Below are 14,510 nucleotides of genomic sequence, written 5' to 3' on the forward strand. Positions count from 1 at the left end.
TGACGAAGCATCATATTAAAGAGTAATTATGATCATCAAAAGTCTTTCACTTCAGGGAAAACAGAAAATATTGACAACTTATCTTACATTACACAGATTGTCCAATCAAATGCTCTCTAGAATGAGAATGTCCCTCCCCCAAATACCAAATGCAACCAACTAGCAAGCAGCAAATCATGGTTAATGGCGGTTATGTAACTAACTATTAGCTATAAAAAAAAATAAAAAAAATTAAAAACAATTTAAATGAGCCCTTTAATATTTCCCTCACAAACGTCCTGTTTCAATAAGAAATATGTCAAGATAGGTAGAAAAACTGCACATGTCAAGCAATTTCAAAGGCTCTTTAAAAGGACTTTAATCATGCATTTTTATTAAAAGGAATATTCCAGGTTCAATATAAGTTTAGCTCAATCGACAACATTTGTGACATGTAAATTACCACAATAAAACAAATTTCAACTCACCCCCCCTTTTAAAAAATATCTTGCACTTACAATGGGCCAATTTTTGGAGGGTTTAAAAAGACAGAAATGTGAAACTTATAATTTTATAAAAGCACTGACATGAATTCTTTGGCTAAAACTCATGTATTATTTGAGCTGTAAAGTTGCGTTACGTAGTCATGGCAACAAAGTTGTCAAACTGGACATAACTTTACACAGAAAAGGTTAGTAAGCGATTTTTGTTTTCACACTCATATCATGGCAACATGCATATTGTTTATGTCTGATGGCTATACTTTTGAAACGGTGAGTATTTTGAATGGTTTTGATTGGCCCCATTCACTTCCACTGTAAGTGCCTCACTGTAACCTCAATTTGTGCATTTTTTTAAAGAAAAGGAGGGAGTCAAATCTAATTTTTTAGGTAATCAACATTATGCCACAAATGCTGTTGACTGAGCTGAACTTCTACTGAACACGGACTATTACTTCTTTTTCTGAGGTCCACTTATAATGAAAGTCAATTGCATGCTAAATGAGTGCTTACTGAAGAAAATCAATATTCATGGTAAGACCCCTTTGGGGATCACTCAGTCTGTCGGGGTTTACACACCTCATCTGGATTCTCGCTGGTAATTAGAGCAGCAATGACATGTCCTCATGGAGAGGGGGTGTTAGAGAGTCCATCGAAGTCAATGGGTGAGTCTCCCCATGGCTGCAACCCATACATCACTCTGATGTCTTTAATCCGGTGAAGTGGGATGCCCATAGCAATCTGAGTCACAGAAGACACAAACCCTACAGTAAATTGCAGTAAATTGTAGTACAGCTGTCAACAGGAGGCACTCAAAAAAAAATTTTTTTTAAAAATGACATAGCCATGCCATTGTATTATTTGAATAATTTGGAGTACCATGTAAATAGCATGTATATGAAAATGGTAATTATTCAGCATTAGGGTATACATCAAAGCACCATGGCACTGTCACAATACTTTTTGTAAGGTTTGCCATATACAGTAGATTATAAAATCTAGGTTGTAAGAATGTTGCTTTTCAGGCTTGGCTCCTGACTTCAGTGTAGGTTTATGGTGGCTTTTTTTTCTCCCATTTTATTGTCCACCGGGTGAAAATCATCAGTCAGATAACTTGGAAAAACAATAGTGCACTTATCCTCAACAAGCTCCAGTTATAGCAATGCATGCCTTAGCGAAGACCATTAAATATGTGCCTTCCCTTTTAATCTATACACTCTATTTTATCTCCCACTTGGTTATGCAATTAATGAGTGACTCCCCACTGTGTCTCCCTTCCCACGTCATCCCTTTCTGTCTCTGATTTTTCTGTCTCCATCAATTTCCCTCATTCATTAGCAGCAGTTTTTGTATGTTACATAACATTATTAGACCCCCCCCTCTACCACTCCCACTGGCCCTTTAGCACAATGGCCTCAGCCAAGTGACCTATATAGCTAAGACAGTGGTCACGTGAACGGTGTTTGCCACAGGGACTGTAGTATAATGTTCACTAGCTGTTCTTCTTCTAGTGCTTGTGGGGATCTACAGCACATGAGCCTTATGCTAAGCAGCAAGAGCAGTTTAGTAAGTCGCAAAGCTTGAATATGCATCATCACATTACAAGTTCACTGGATATACAGTTGTGCTCAAAAGTTTGCATACCCTTGGAGAATTGGTAATATATGTACCATTTTTAAAGAAAACATGAGTGAGCAGGCAAAACACATTTCTTTTATTTCTTATGGGATTCATATTCAACGGTAGGTTATAACAGAATGGCACAATCATAAAACAATACATGGCAACAAAGAAAAAAATGAAATGACCCCTGTTCAGAAGTCTGCATACCCTTAGTTCTTAATACTGTGTATTACCCCCTTTAGCATCAATGACAGCGTGCAGTCTTTTGTAATAGTTGTCTATGAGGCCCCAAATTCTTGCAGGTGGTATAGCTGCCCATTCGTCTTGGAAAAATGCCTCCAGGTCATGCAAAGTCTTTGGTCATCTTGCATGAACCGCACGTTTGAGATCTCCCCAGAGTGGCTCGATGATATTAAGGTCAGGAGACTGTGATGGTCACTCCAGAACCTTCACCTTTTTCTGCTGTAAGTACTGGAGGGTCAGCTTGGCCTTGTGCTTAGGGTCATTGTCATGCTGGAAAGTCCAAGTGCGTCCCATATGCAGCTTTCGTGCAGAAGAATGCAAATTGTCTGCCAGTATTTTCTGATAACATGCTGCATTCATCTTGCCATCAATTTTCACAAGATTCCCCGTGCCTTTAGAGCTCACACACCCCAAAAACATCAGTGAGCCACCACTATGCTTCACAGTGGGGATGGTATTCTTTTCACTATAGGCTTTGTTGACCCCTCTCCAAACATAGCGCATATGGTTGTGACCATAAAGCTCTATTTTGGTCTCATCACTCCAAATTACAGTGTGCCAGAAGCTTTGAGGCGTGTCAAGGTGTTGTCATTTGTGGCATTGGTGCAGTAAAGGCTTCTTTCTGGCAACTTGACCATGCAGCTCATTTTTGTTCAAGTATCATCGTATTGTGCTCCTTGAAACAACCACACCGTCTTTTTCCAGAGCAGCCTGTATTTCTCCTGAGGTTACCTGTGGGTTTTCTTTGTATCCCAAACAATTCTTCTGGCAGTTGTGGCTAAAATCTTTCTTGGTCTACCTGACCTTGGCTTGGTATCAAGAGATTCCTGAATTTTCCACATTAAGAAGTGATTGAACAGTACTGACTGGCATTTTCAAGGCTTTGGATATCTTTTTATATCCTTTTCCATCTTAATAAAGTTCCATTACCTTGTTACGCAGGTCTTTTGACAGTTCTTTTCTGCTCCCCATAGCTCAGTATCTAGCCTGCTCAGTGCATCCACGTGAGAGCTAACAAACTAATTGCAATTTAAAAAGCCACAGGTGTGGGAAATTAACCTTTAATTGCCATTTAAACCTGTGTGTGTCACCTTGTGTGTCTGTAACAAGGCCAAACATTCAAGGGTATGTAAACTTTTGATCAGGGCCATTTGGGTGATTTCTGTTATCATTATGATTTAAAAAGGAGCCAAACAACTATGTGATAATAAATGGCTTCATATGATCACTATCCTTAAATAAAAGACAGTTTTTTTTTGCATGATCAGTCATATTTTCAAAATCAATGCCAAAATTTCACAATTTCTGCCAGGGTATGCAAATTTTCAGCACAACTGTATATTGAAGGAATATTTTGGGGTTTATATATTCATAAAAAACATAATAATAATATTAATAATAATAATTATAAAGGAACAACGCGTGTGTATTTTTACACTTACAATAAATGTCTATAGGGCAAGTGTATCAGAGGGTTTAAAAGCAGAAATGTAAAGTTTGCATGAGGTACTTTACAAACCTGAGACACTAACAAAAGCAGTTATTCAAGATGCATTTTATTATTTGAGCTGTAAAGTTAGAAGTAAGAAGTGCTTTACAGATAGTTATGTCATCCCCCCTCCTGGTATCCTTGCAAAGACATCATGTAAAAGTTCCCAGGTCAAATGGAATTGCATGGTCATGACATGAGGTGAAATATCTGATATAACTTTCCAAAGACAAGCTTGGTAAGTGATTCTATCACACCAATCTCATGATAACATGAAAAGTTCCGGTAATACAATTGAAGTCAGAAGTTTACATGCACCTTAGCTAAATACATTCAAACTCAGTTTTTCACAATTCCTTACATTTAATCCTAGAAAACATTCCCTGTTTTAGGTCAGTTAGGATCACTACTTTATTTTAAGAATGTGAAATGTCAGAATAATAGTAGAGAGAATGATTTATTTTAGCTTTTATTTCTTTCATCACTTTCCCAGTGGGTCAGAAGTTCACATACACTTTGTTAGTATTTGGTAGCATTGCCTTTAAATTGTTTTACTTAGGTCAAATGTTTTGGGTAGCCTTCCACAAGCTTCTCACAATAAGTTGCTGGAATTTTGGCCCATTCCTCCAGACAGAACTGGTGTAACCGAGTCAGGTTTGTAGGCCTCTTTGCTCGCACACATTTTTTCAGTTCTGCCCAATATTTTCTGTCAGATTGAGGTCAAGGCTTTGTGATGGCCACTCCAATACCTTGACTTTGTTGTCCTTAAGCCATTTTGCCACAACTTTGGAGGTATGCTTGGGGTCATTGTCCATTTTGAAGACCCATTTGCGACCGAGCTTTAACTTCATGGCTAATGTCTTGAGATGTTGCTTCAATTTATCCACATAATTTTCCATCCTCATGATGATTTATTTTGTGAAGTGCACCAGTCCCTCTGCAGCAAAGCACCCCCACAACATGATGCTGCCACCCCCATGCTTCACGGTCGGGATGGTGTTCTTCGGCTTGCAAGCCTCACCCTTTTTCCTCCAAACATAACAATGGTCATTACGGCCAAAATGTTCCATTTTTGTTTCATCAGACCAGAGGAAATTTCTCCAAAAAGTACGATCTTTGTCCCCATGTGCACTTGCAAACTGTAGTCTGGCTTTATGGCAGTTTTGGAGCAGTGGCTTCTTTCTTGCTGAGTAGCCTTTCAGATTATTTCGATATAGGACTCGTTTTACTGTGGATATAGATACATGTCTACCTGTTTCCTCCAGCATCTTCACAAGGTCCTTTGCTGTTGTTCTTGGATTGATTTGCACTTTTCGCACCAAACTACGATCATTTCTAGGAGACAGAATGCATCTCCTCTCTGAGTGGTATGATGGCTGAGTGGTCCCATGGTGTTTATACTTGCGTACTATTGCTTGTACAGATGAACGTGGTATCTTCAGACATTTGGAAATTGCTCCCAAGGATGAACCAGACTTGTGGAGGTCCAAAAACGAGGTCTTTTCTGAGGTCTTTGCTGATTTCTTTTTATTTTCCCATGATGTCAAGCAAAGAGGCACAGAGTTTGAAGGTAGGCCTTAAAATACATCCACAGGTATTCAGTACACCTATCAGAGCTAATTGGTTAAAGGCTTGACATTTTCTGGAATTTTCCAAGCTGCTTAAAGGCACAGTAAACTTTGTGTATGTAAGATTCTGACACACTGGAATTGTGATATAGTCAGTTAAAAGTGAAATAATCTGTCTGTAAACAATTGATGGAAAAATAACTTATGTCATGTACAAAATAGATGTCCTAAACGACTTGCCAAAACTATAGTTTGCTAATATTAAAACTGTGGAGTGGTTAAAAAATTAGTTTTAATGACTTCAACCTAAGTGATAATTGCATATTTTAAACATTTATTCATGGTGCTGCACACTCGCCCCATTAACTTCCATTGTAAGAACGCTACTGCAAAGGATTTTTTTCTTTGTTTTTTCAAACTAAGGAATGAGTAAAACAAATTTTCTGTGGTAATGTCAAAGATGCGGTCAATAAAGCTTAAAGGTCCCAGCACATGGAGCAGTTCTTCTTCTTTCTTACATTCGAAACAGCTGAGCAATGACATACTGTTTGCAAACATTCAGACACCGGACATGCTGCTGTGGGAGGCGTTTAGAGGTACATTTAAATATGAGGATGCTCAAGACTACATGTAAAACCTTAACTAATTTGATATGAAAATGTGTTAATTAATTCATGCCTCATTCTAGGAGTAGAATTCACACGAGATCAGTAAAATATACTTTTTTAATGATTCGATGATGATTTAAAGTAATATACAGTATGTGCAGTAGAAAATTATATTCTGAATTCATGGCGCTAACACACTAACACGCTATAAGCAACCATAATACGCACCGGTTATACTCTGTTATAGTAATTTATGATAACACTGATACAACTGCAAAGATTGGTGTATAAAAGAGTGTTAATGGGTAGAATACAGACAAAAGAATGATGTTAGTAATATCTTAGGGCCGATGTGTGAAAGGATTTCAGCTGCAGACGTCATATGAGTGAAACAGCATATCAAACAACAGAGTGAATGGGCACTTAAGAGTTTTTGAGTAGATTTAATTTCTTTTGGAGACAAAAATATATATATATATATGATATGATAATGATAATGATATATAATATGGTCTTGGAAAATGTCTCTGCATGAATTATCATACAGATGTAGGTACATTTGCACAAGCTCGCTAATAACTCTTCATGACGTGTTCACGTTGACTGATCTTAACTGACTAAACAGGAATTAGTTGTCACCTCAAAGAAGGTGGAGCTCCAGGTCACACCTGCCGTTGACGTGGACCAATTGCAGTAAGGTGTTTAGTAGCCAGTTAGAAGTCTTCCTAAAAGTTCGCCCTCACGAGTTGTAAATTAACCACCAAAACAAACTCAAAAACACCTTCTTTTTGGCAAGATTTTGTTCTAAAAGAGTGTGCAGGAGCCTTTAGTTTGAATAAAACAGGGAATAATAAACACATACACCAAATTCACACACAGACCTGCAGATGGGTGGCAGGCAGGTTGACATCAGCCACCATCTCAGTGCAAGGATGTTCCACTTGAAGACGAGGGTTGAGCTCCAGGAAGTGAAAGCTACCATCCTGACTGTACAGACACTCTACTGTTCCTGCACTCACATAGCCAACCATCTTTGCCAGCTTCACTGCACACTGAAACTGACAGATACACACTTCAGGCAAAAAAAGTTCTTCAATTTAAATAACTATGTATTAATTTCAACTCGTCCCTCCTTTTCTTAAAAAAAAAAAAAAAAAAAAAAAAGCAAAAATCTGGGGCCTGGGTAGCTCAGCGAGTATTGACGGTGACTACCACCTCTGGAATCCGAGTTCAAATCCAGGGTGTGCTGAGTGACTCCAGCCAGGTCTCCTAAGCAACCAAATTGGCCCGGTTGCTAGGGAGGGTAGAGTCATATGGGGTAACCTCCTCATGGTCACGATTAGTGGTTCTCGCTCTCAATGTGGCACGTGGTAAGTTGAGCGTGGATCACGGAGAGTAGCATGAGCCTCCACATGCTGCGAGTCTCCACGGTGTCATGCACAACGAGCCACGTGATAAGATGTGCGGGTTGACGGTTTCAGAAACGGAGGCAACTGGGACTTGTCCTCTGCCACCCGGACTGAGGAGAGTAACCGCGCCACCACGAGGACCTACTAAGTAGTAGAGGGAATTGGGCATTGCAAATTGGGAGAAAAGGGGATAAAACTTTTTTTTTTTTTTTTTTAATCGAGGTTACGGTGAGGCACTTACAATGGAAGTGAATGGGGCCGATTTTTTAAGGGTTTAAAAAGGCAGAAATGTGAAGCTTATAATTTTATAAAAGCACTCACATTAATTCGTCTGTTAAAACTTGTGTAATATTTGAGCTGTAAAGTTGTTTAAATCATCATTTTTACAGGCGTTTTAGGGTTTACTGACATTACAACGACATGGCAACAAATTTGTAAAATTGGCCATAACTTTACACTGAAAAGGTTAGGAAGCAATTTTATTACACTAAAATCATGTTAACAAGCATATTGTTTATGTCTTGTGGCTATCCTTTTGAAAAAGTCACTAATACATTCTTACTGCGAAATTCCGCGGGTGAAAATGGCGTGTGCAGAAGTTGAGCGCACGTGAAACCAGCAAAAATATAATGGTCAAACAGCCTTTTTTAATGCTGCACTTTATACTCATTGAGAATTAAGTTAAAAAGAGTTCAGTTAAAACCTCACCACTAAAATTATGTCCATTGTGAATATTCAGTGTAGCTGTTTACGAAGCACCACCAACATAGAGGTCACTGCCAAACCAAGCAACTTCCTACTAGTCAACGCCACAGGAAGTCCATCCCATTGAGATGACTGCATTTCACCCGTGGAATTTCACCATGTAAAGGTATGGTGGCCACGCCTTAACCCAGATTTTTGCTTTTTTTTTTTTAAAGAAAAGGAGGGGCAAGTCAAAATTATTTTTTGTGGAAACCAGTTTTATGCTACAAATGCTGTCGATTGAGCTTAACTTGTAATGACCCAGGAATTTTCTTTAAGATATAAAATGTTTTTGCGTAAACTACTGAACTTTGTACAAATAAACCATTCATATTCAAGAGAAACATTTTGCATTTTACCTTAACAATATGACATAACCCACAACAAAAATATAAAATTAATTTCCGACCTTTTAGATCAGAAAACAACTCTATAAATATAACGTAAAAAAATAATCATTGTTATTTTTATTAATAATACGTATTTAGAATGCATATAATGTATTTATTGTTTTAATCTGATGATTGTTTTAGTTATTGTGTGTAAAAAAAAAAAAAAAAAGGTTCTGCAGATCAGATTAGAAATTTAAGCATAAAAACAAGCAGTATCTGTGGTAAAGCAAAAGTACTGGTCAATCTCTTCTCATGATTGTCTGTATTACCTTCTCCATATTTTCAAACACATCTGAGGTAGCGATAGTAGCAGGAGCTTCCTCGATGATTTTCTGGTGTCTGCGCTGGACGGAGCAGTCACGGCCAAACAGAGAAATGGCATTACCGTACTGATCTGCCAAGATCTGCACCTCCAGGTGACGTGCATGTTTGGCCAATCACATGACAAATATGGGGGAACCTGGAACCTCTGCTTGAACCTGAGGACAACCAAAACATACACACAAAAAAGTAGAGGAGCAGTAGTTTTGAAATGGTACACTGCTGGACTTTGCAGAAGCTGTTTTGCAATAAGCAAACCCAACCCAAAATCATGGTGTAGCAGCGTAGAACTGTGATTGCAAATTGACCTCTGACCTGTCTGAACAGATTGGGGAGGTCTTCTGCACTGTTGACCTTTCGGATACCTTTTCCTCCACCGCCCTCAGATGCCTTCACCATCACAGGGTAGCCCACTCGCTCAGCTGCCTGTCAATCAAAACACAACACTTGAGAAACAGTGAGACTGTGATAAAGCAGTCACTAACAGGACTGAAGTATGAGTTTGTCATGCATGGATGATGTGTGTATGTTATACCTTCAGTCCAGCCTCTACATCATGTATACAGGCCTGCTCAAACAGATCAGGAGGGACATTGATAATGCCTTTCTTCTGGTCATTCTCTGTCCACTCTACAGTCAGTCCTGAACAAACACACCGCCAAACTACTATTTATTTACTCTTGAGCTTTATGCCATTTTTAATTGACACTAGACTACAGATGGGCAATATAGCAAAAAAATTTCAAACATAAATAAATCCCAATATCTGTCAATCGAAGAACCATCAGATCATTTTATTTATAATTACAATAAATGAACATGAATTAGTTGAATCTGCATTATTTTATAAATTCTTGGGCTTTATGCCATTTTAATCGACAGAGATCAGGACTGGGTTATACATAAAAAAATCTCTATTTTTCAGCCTTTAGACAATATTTGATATATACTGTATCTCAATATTTATCTTAAGTGGCATTTTTTTTTTCGGATCTCAAAAAATATATTATTAAAATATATATAAAGAGCAGGATGACCGATATACAGTTGAAGTCAGAAGTTTACATATACCGCAGCCAAATATATTTAAACTCAGTTTTTCACAAGTCCTGACATTTAATCGTAGAAAACATTGTCTGTCTAAGGTCAGTTAGGATTACTACTTTATTTTAGGAATGTGAAATGTCAGAATAATAGTAGAGAGAATGATTTATTTCAGCTTTTATTTCTTTCATATCAAAGCACCCCCACAACATGATGCTGCCACCCCCATCCTTAACGGTTGGGATGGTGATCTTCGGCTTGCAAGCCTCACCCTTTTTCCTCCAAACATAATGATGATCATTATGCCCAAAATGTTCCATTTTTGTTTCATCAGACCAGAGGACATTTCTCCAAAAAGTAAGATCTTTGTCCCCATGTGCACTTGCAAACTGTAGTCTGGCTTTTTTTATGGCAGTTTTGGAGCATTGGATTCTTCCTTGCTGAGCAGCCTTTCAGGTTATGTCAATATAGGACTCGTTTTACTGTGGATATAGATACTTGTCTACCTGTTTCTTCTATCATCTTCACAGGGTCCTTTGCTGTTGTTCTGGGATTGATTTGCACCTTTCGCACCAAACTACATTCATCTCTAGGAGACAGAATGTGTCTCATTCCTGAGCAGTATGATGGCTGTGTGGTCCCATGGTGTTTATACTTGCGTACTATTGTTTGTACAGATGAACATGGTACCTTCAGGTGTTTGGAAATTGCTCCCAAGGATGAACCAGACTTGTGGAGGTCCACAATTCTTTTTTTCTGAGGTCTTGGCTGATTTATTTTGATTTTCCCATGATGTCAAGCAAAGAGGCACTGAGTTTGAAGGTATGCCTTTAAATACATCCACAGGTACACCTCCAATTCAGTGCACCTCCTATCAGAAGCTAATTGGCTAACTGCCTAAAGGCTTGACATCATTTTCTGGAATTTTCCAAGCTGCTTAAAGGCACAGTTAACTTGTATGAATGTAAACTTCTGACCCACTGGAATTCTGATATAGTCAATTCAAAGTGAAACAATCTGTCTGTAAACGATTGTTGGAAAAATTACTTGTGTCATGCACAAAGTAGATGTCCTAAACGACTTGCCAACACTATAGTTTGCTAATATGAAATCTGTGGAGTGGTTAAAAAATTAGTTTGAATGACTTCAACCTAAGTGTATGTAAACTTCTGACTTCAACTGTAAATGCTGAAATAAAACTATTTATTTCATTATTTTTAAAGACATCCTCACTATGCAAAATTTTTTACAAGTGCCTAAAACTTTTGCACAGTACTGTGTGTGTGTGTATATATATATATATATATATATATATATATATATATATATATATATATGGGGTTAAGATCCATAACACTCTTTTCCAATTATCTACTGTCCAATGTCTGTGTTTCTTTGCCCACTCTGACCTTTTCTTTTTGTTTTTCTGTTTCAAAAGTGGCTTTTTCTTTGCAAATCTTCCCATAAGGCCTGCACCCCTGAGTCTTCTCTTTACTGTTGTACATGAAACTGGTGTTGAGCAGGTAGAATTCAATGAAGCTGTCAGCTGAGGACATGTGAGGCATATATTTCTCAAACTAGAGACTCTGATGTACTTATCCTCTTGTTTAGTTGTACATCTGGCCTTCCACATCTCTTTCTGTCCTTGTTAGAGCCAGTTGTCTTTTTCTTTGAAGACTGTAGTGTACACCATTTATGAAATATTTATTTTTTTGGCAATTTCAAGCATTGTATAGCCTTAATTCCTCAAAATAATGAATGACTGACCAGTTTCTAGAGGAAGCTGTTTCTTTTTTGCCATTTTTGACCTAATATTGACATTAAGACATGCCAGTCTATTGCATACTGTGGCAACTCAAAAACAAACACAAAAACAATGTCAAGATTCATTTAATGAACCAAATAGCTTTCAACTGTGTTTGATATAATGGCAAGTGATTTCCTAGTACCAAATGATTACTCAAGGATAAGGTGTTGGAGTGATGGCTGCTGGAAATGGGGCCTGTCTAGATTTGATCAAAATGACTTTTTTCAAATAGTGATGGTGCTGTTTTATTTAAACAGTAATGTCCTGACTATACTTTGATCAGTTGAATGCCACTTTGGTGAATTAAAGTACCAATTTCCTTCTAAAAGAACAAAATCTGTACATTATTCCCAAACTTTTGACCGCCAGTGTGTATATATATATATATATATATATATATATATATATATATATATATATATATATATATATATATATACACACACACACACACACACACACATATACATATATATATACATACAGTGGTGTGAAAAAGTGTTTGCCCCCTTCCTGATTTCTTATTTTTTTGCATGTTTGTCACACTTAAATGTTTCAGATCATCAAACAAGTTTAAATATTAGTCAAAGATAACACAAGTAAACACAAAATGCAGTTTTTAAATGAAGGTTGTTATTATTAAGGGAAAACAAAATCCAAACCTACATGGCCCTGTGTGAAAAAGTGATTGCCCCCTAAACCTAATAACTGGTTGGGCCACCCTTAGCAGCAACAACTGCAATCAAGCGTTTGCGATTACTTGCAATGAGTATTTTACAGCGCTGTGGAGGAATTTTGACCCACTCATCTTTGCAGAATTGTTGTAATTCAGCCACATTGGAGGGTTTTCGAGCATGAACTGCCTTTTTAAGGTCATGCCACAGCATCTCAGTAGGATTCAGGTCAGGACTTTGACTAGGCCACTCCGAAGTCTTCATTTTGTTTTTCTTCAGCCATTCAGAGGTGGACTTGCTGGTGTGTTCTGGATCATTATCCTGCTGCAGAACCCAAGTTCGCTTCAGCTTGAGGTCACGAACAGATGGCCGGACATTCTCCTTCAGGATTTTTTGGTAGACAGCAGAATTCATGGTTCCATTTATCACAGCAAGTCTTCCAGGTCCTGAAGCAGCAAAACAGCCCCAGACCATCACACTACCACCACCATATTTTACTGCTGGTATGATGTTCTTTTTCTGAAATGCGGTGTTACTTTTACACCAGATGTAATGGGACACACACCTTCCAAAAAGTTCAACTTTTGTTTCGTCAGTCCACAGAGTATTTTCCCAAACGTCTTGGGGATCATCAAGATGTTTTCTGGCAAAAATGAGACGAGCCTTAATGTTCTTTTTGCTCAGCAGTGGTTTTCGTCTTGGAACTCTGCCATGCAGGCCATTTTTGCCAAGTCTCTTTCTTATGGTGGAGTCATGAACACTGACCTTAACTGAGGCAAGTGAGGCCTGCAGTTCTTTGGATGTTGTTGTGGGGTCTTTTGTGACCTCTTGGATGAGTCGTCGCTGCGCTCTTGGGGTAATTTTGGTCGGCTGGCCACTCCTGGGAAGGTTCACCACTGTTCCATGTTTTCGCCATTTGTGGATAATGGCTCTCACTGTGGTTCTCTGGAGTCCCAAAGCTTTAGAAATGGCTTTATAACCTTTTCCAGACTGATAGATCTCAATTACTTTCGTTCTCATTTGTTCCTGAATTTCTTTGGATCTCGGCATGATGTCTAGCTTTTGAAGATCTTTTGGTCTACTTCACTTTGTCAGGCAGGTCCTATTTAAGTGATTTCTTGATTGAGAACAGGTGTGGCAGTAATCAGGCCTGGGTGTGGCTAGAGAAATTGAACTCAGGTGTGATAAACCACAGTTATGTTTTAACAGGTGGGGCAAACACTTTTTCACACGGGGCCATGTAGGTTTGGATTTTGTTTTCCCTTAATAATAATGCGGGGTTAATGCGCACGTTTATCCTTTTTCTGTTTTTTTTTTTTGTTTTTTTTATCAGAGGGAGGTTCAGGGTTTGATTGTTGCACCAATGTTGGAATGTGGTCTTAATTTTGCTTTTTACACACAATCTATTTTTTCTAATATGTCAAAATGTCAAATGTTAATATGAGTGGATTGTCTCTCTCCACATGGAATGTGAATGGGTTGGGGCACCCCATATTTCTTTTCTTAAACGTAAGAAATATGATATAGTGTTTCTTCAAGAAATGCATCTTTCCCCGCAGGAAGCTGAACAATTTGGGAAGATATGGGGTGGACATGTTTTCTTTAGTGCTGGCTCAAGTAAGAGCAGGGGAGCCATTACATTGATAAGTAAACATCTACAATTCAAATGTCTCAAACAGATTAAAGATAAATTAGGAAGAGTCAATATTGTTTTAGCAGAAATTCAGGGGCAAAGGTTGATTTTGGCTAATATTTATGCACCTAACGCTGATGATCAGGGCTTTTTTAAAGATCTTGAAGGGATGTTGCAAGTCGCTGGCACCCCTCATGATATAATATTGGGAGGAGACTTTAATCTTTTGATGGACTCAGTCCTTGATCATAGTGAAGCAAAAGTGCGTAAGCCACCTAGAGCAACACTGACGCTTCAAAGGATGTGTAAAAATCTGGGTCTCACAGATATTTGGAGACTTCTAAACCCATCTGTTAGGGACTATACGTTTTTTTCATCAGTCCATAAGATTTATTCTAGAATAGATTTTTTTTTATATATATATATATATATATATATATATATATATATATATATATATATATATAATATATATA

The 14,510-nt window shown here is 38.0% G+C and overlaps 1 protein-coding gene across 1 annotated transcript in view; it reads right to left on the reverse strand.

The window, feature by feature from the left end:
• The window catches only part of LOC127437002 (acetyl-CoA carboxylase 1-like), a 116,553-nt gene that overhangs the window by 75,666 nt on the left and 26,377 nt on the right, over positions 1 to 14,510 (reverse strand). The window contains 5 exon segments of the mRNA XM_051691585.1: positions 1,059 to 1,220; positions 6,892 to 7,062; positions 8,825 to 9,034; positions 9,192 to 9,302; positions 9,412 to 9,518. Coding sequence (XP_051547545.1) covers positions 1,059 to 1,220; positions 6,892 to 7,062; positions 8,825 to 9,034; positions 9,192 to 9,302; positions 9,412 to 9,518 — 761 coding nt within the window.

This window comes from Myxocyprinus asiaticus, chromosome 4 (genome assembly GCF_019703515.2).
Source record: "Myxocyprinus asiaticus isolate MX2 ecotype Aquarium Trade chromosome 4, UBuf_Myxa_2, whole genome shotgun sequence".
NCBI classification, from domain to species: Eukaryota; Metazoa; Chordata; class Actinopteri; order Cypriniformes; family Catostomidae; genus Myxocyprinus; species Myxocyprinus asiaticus.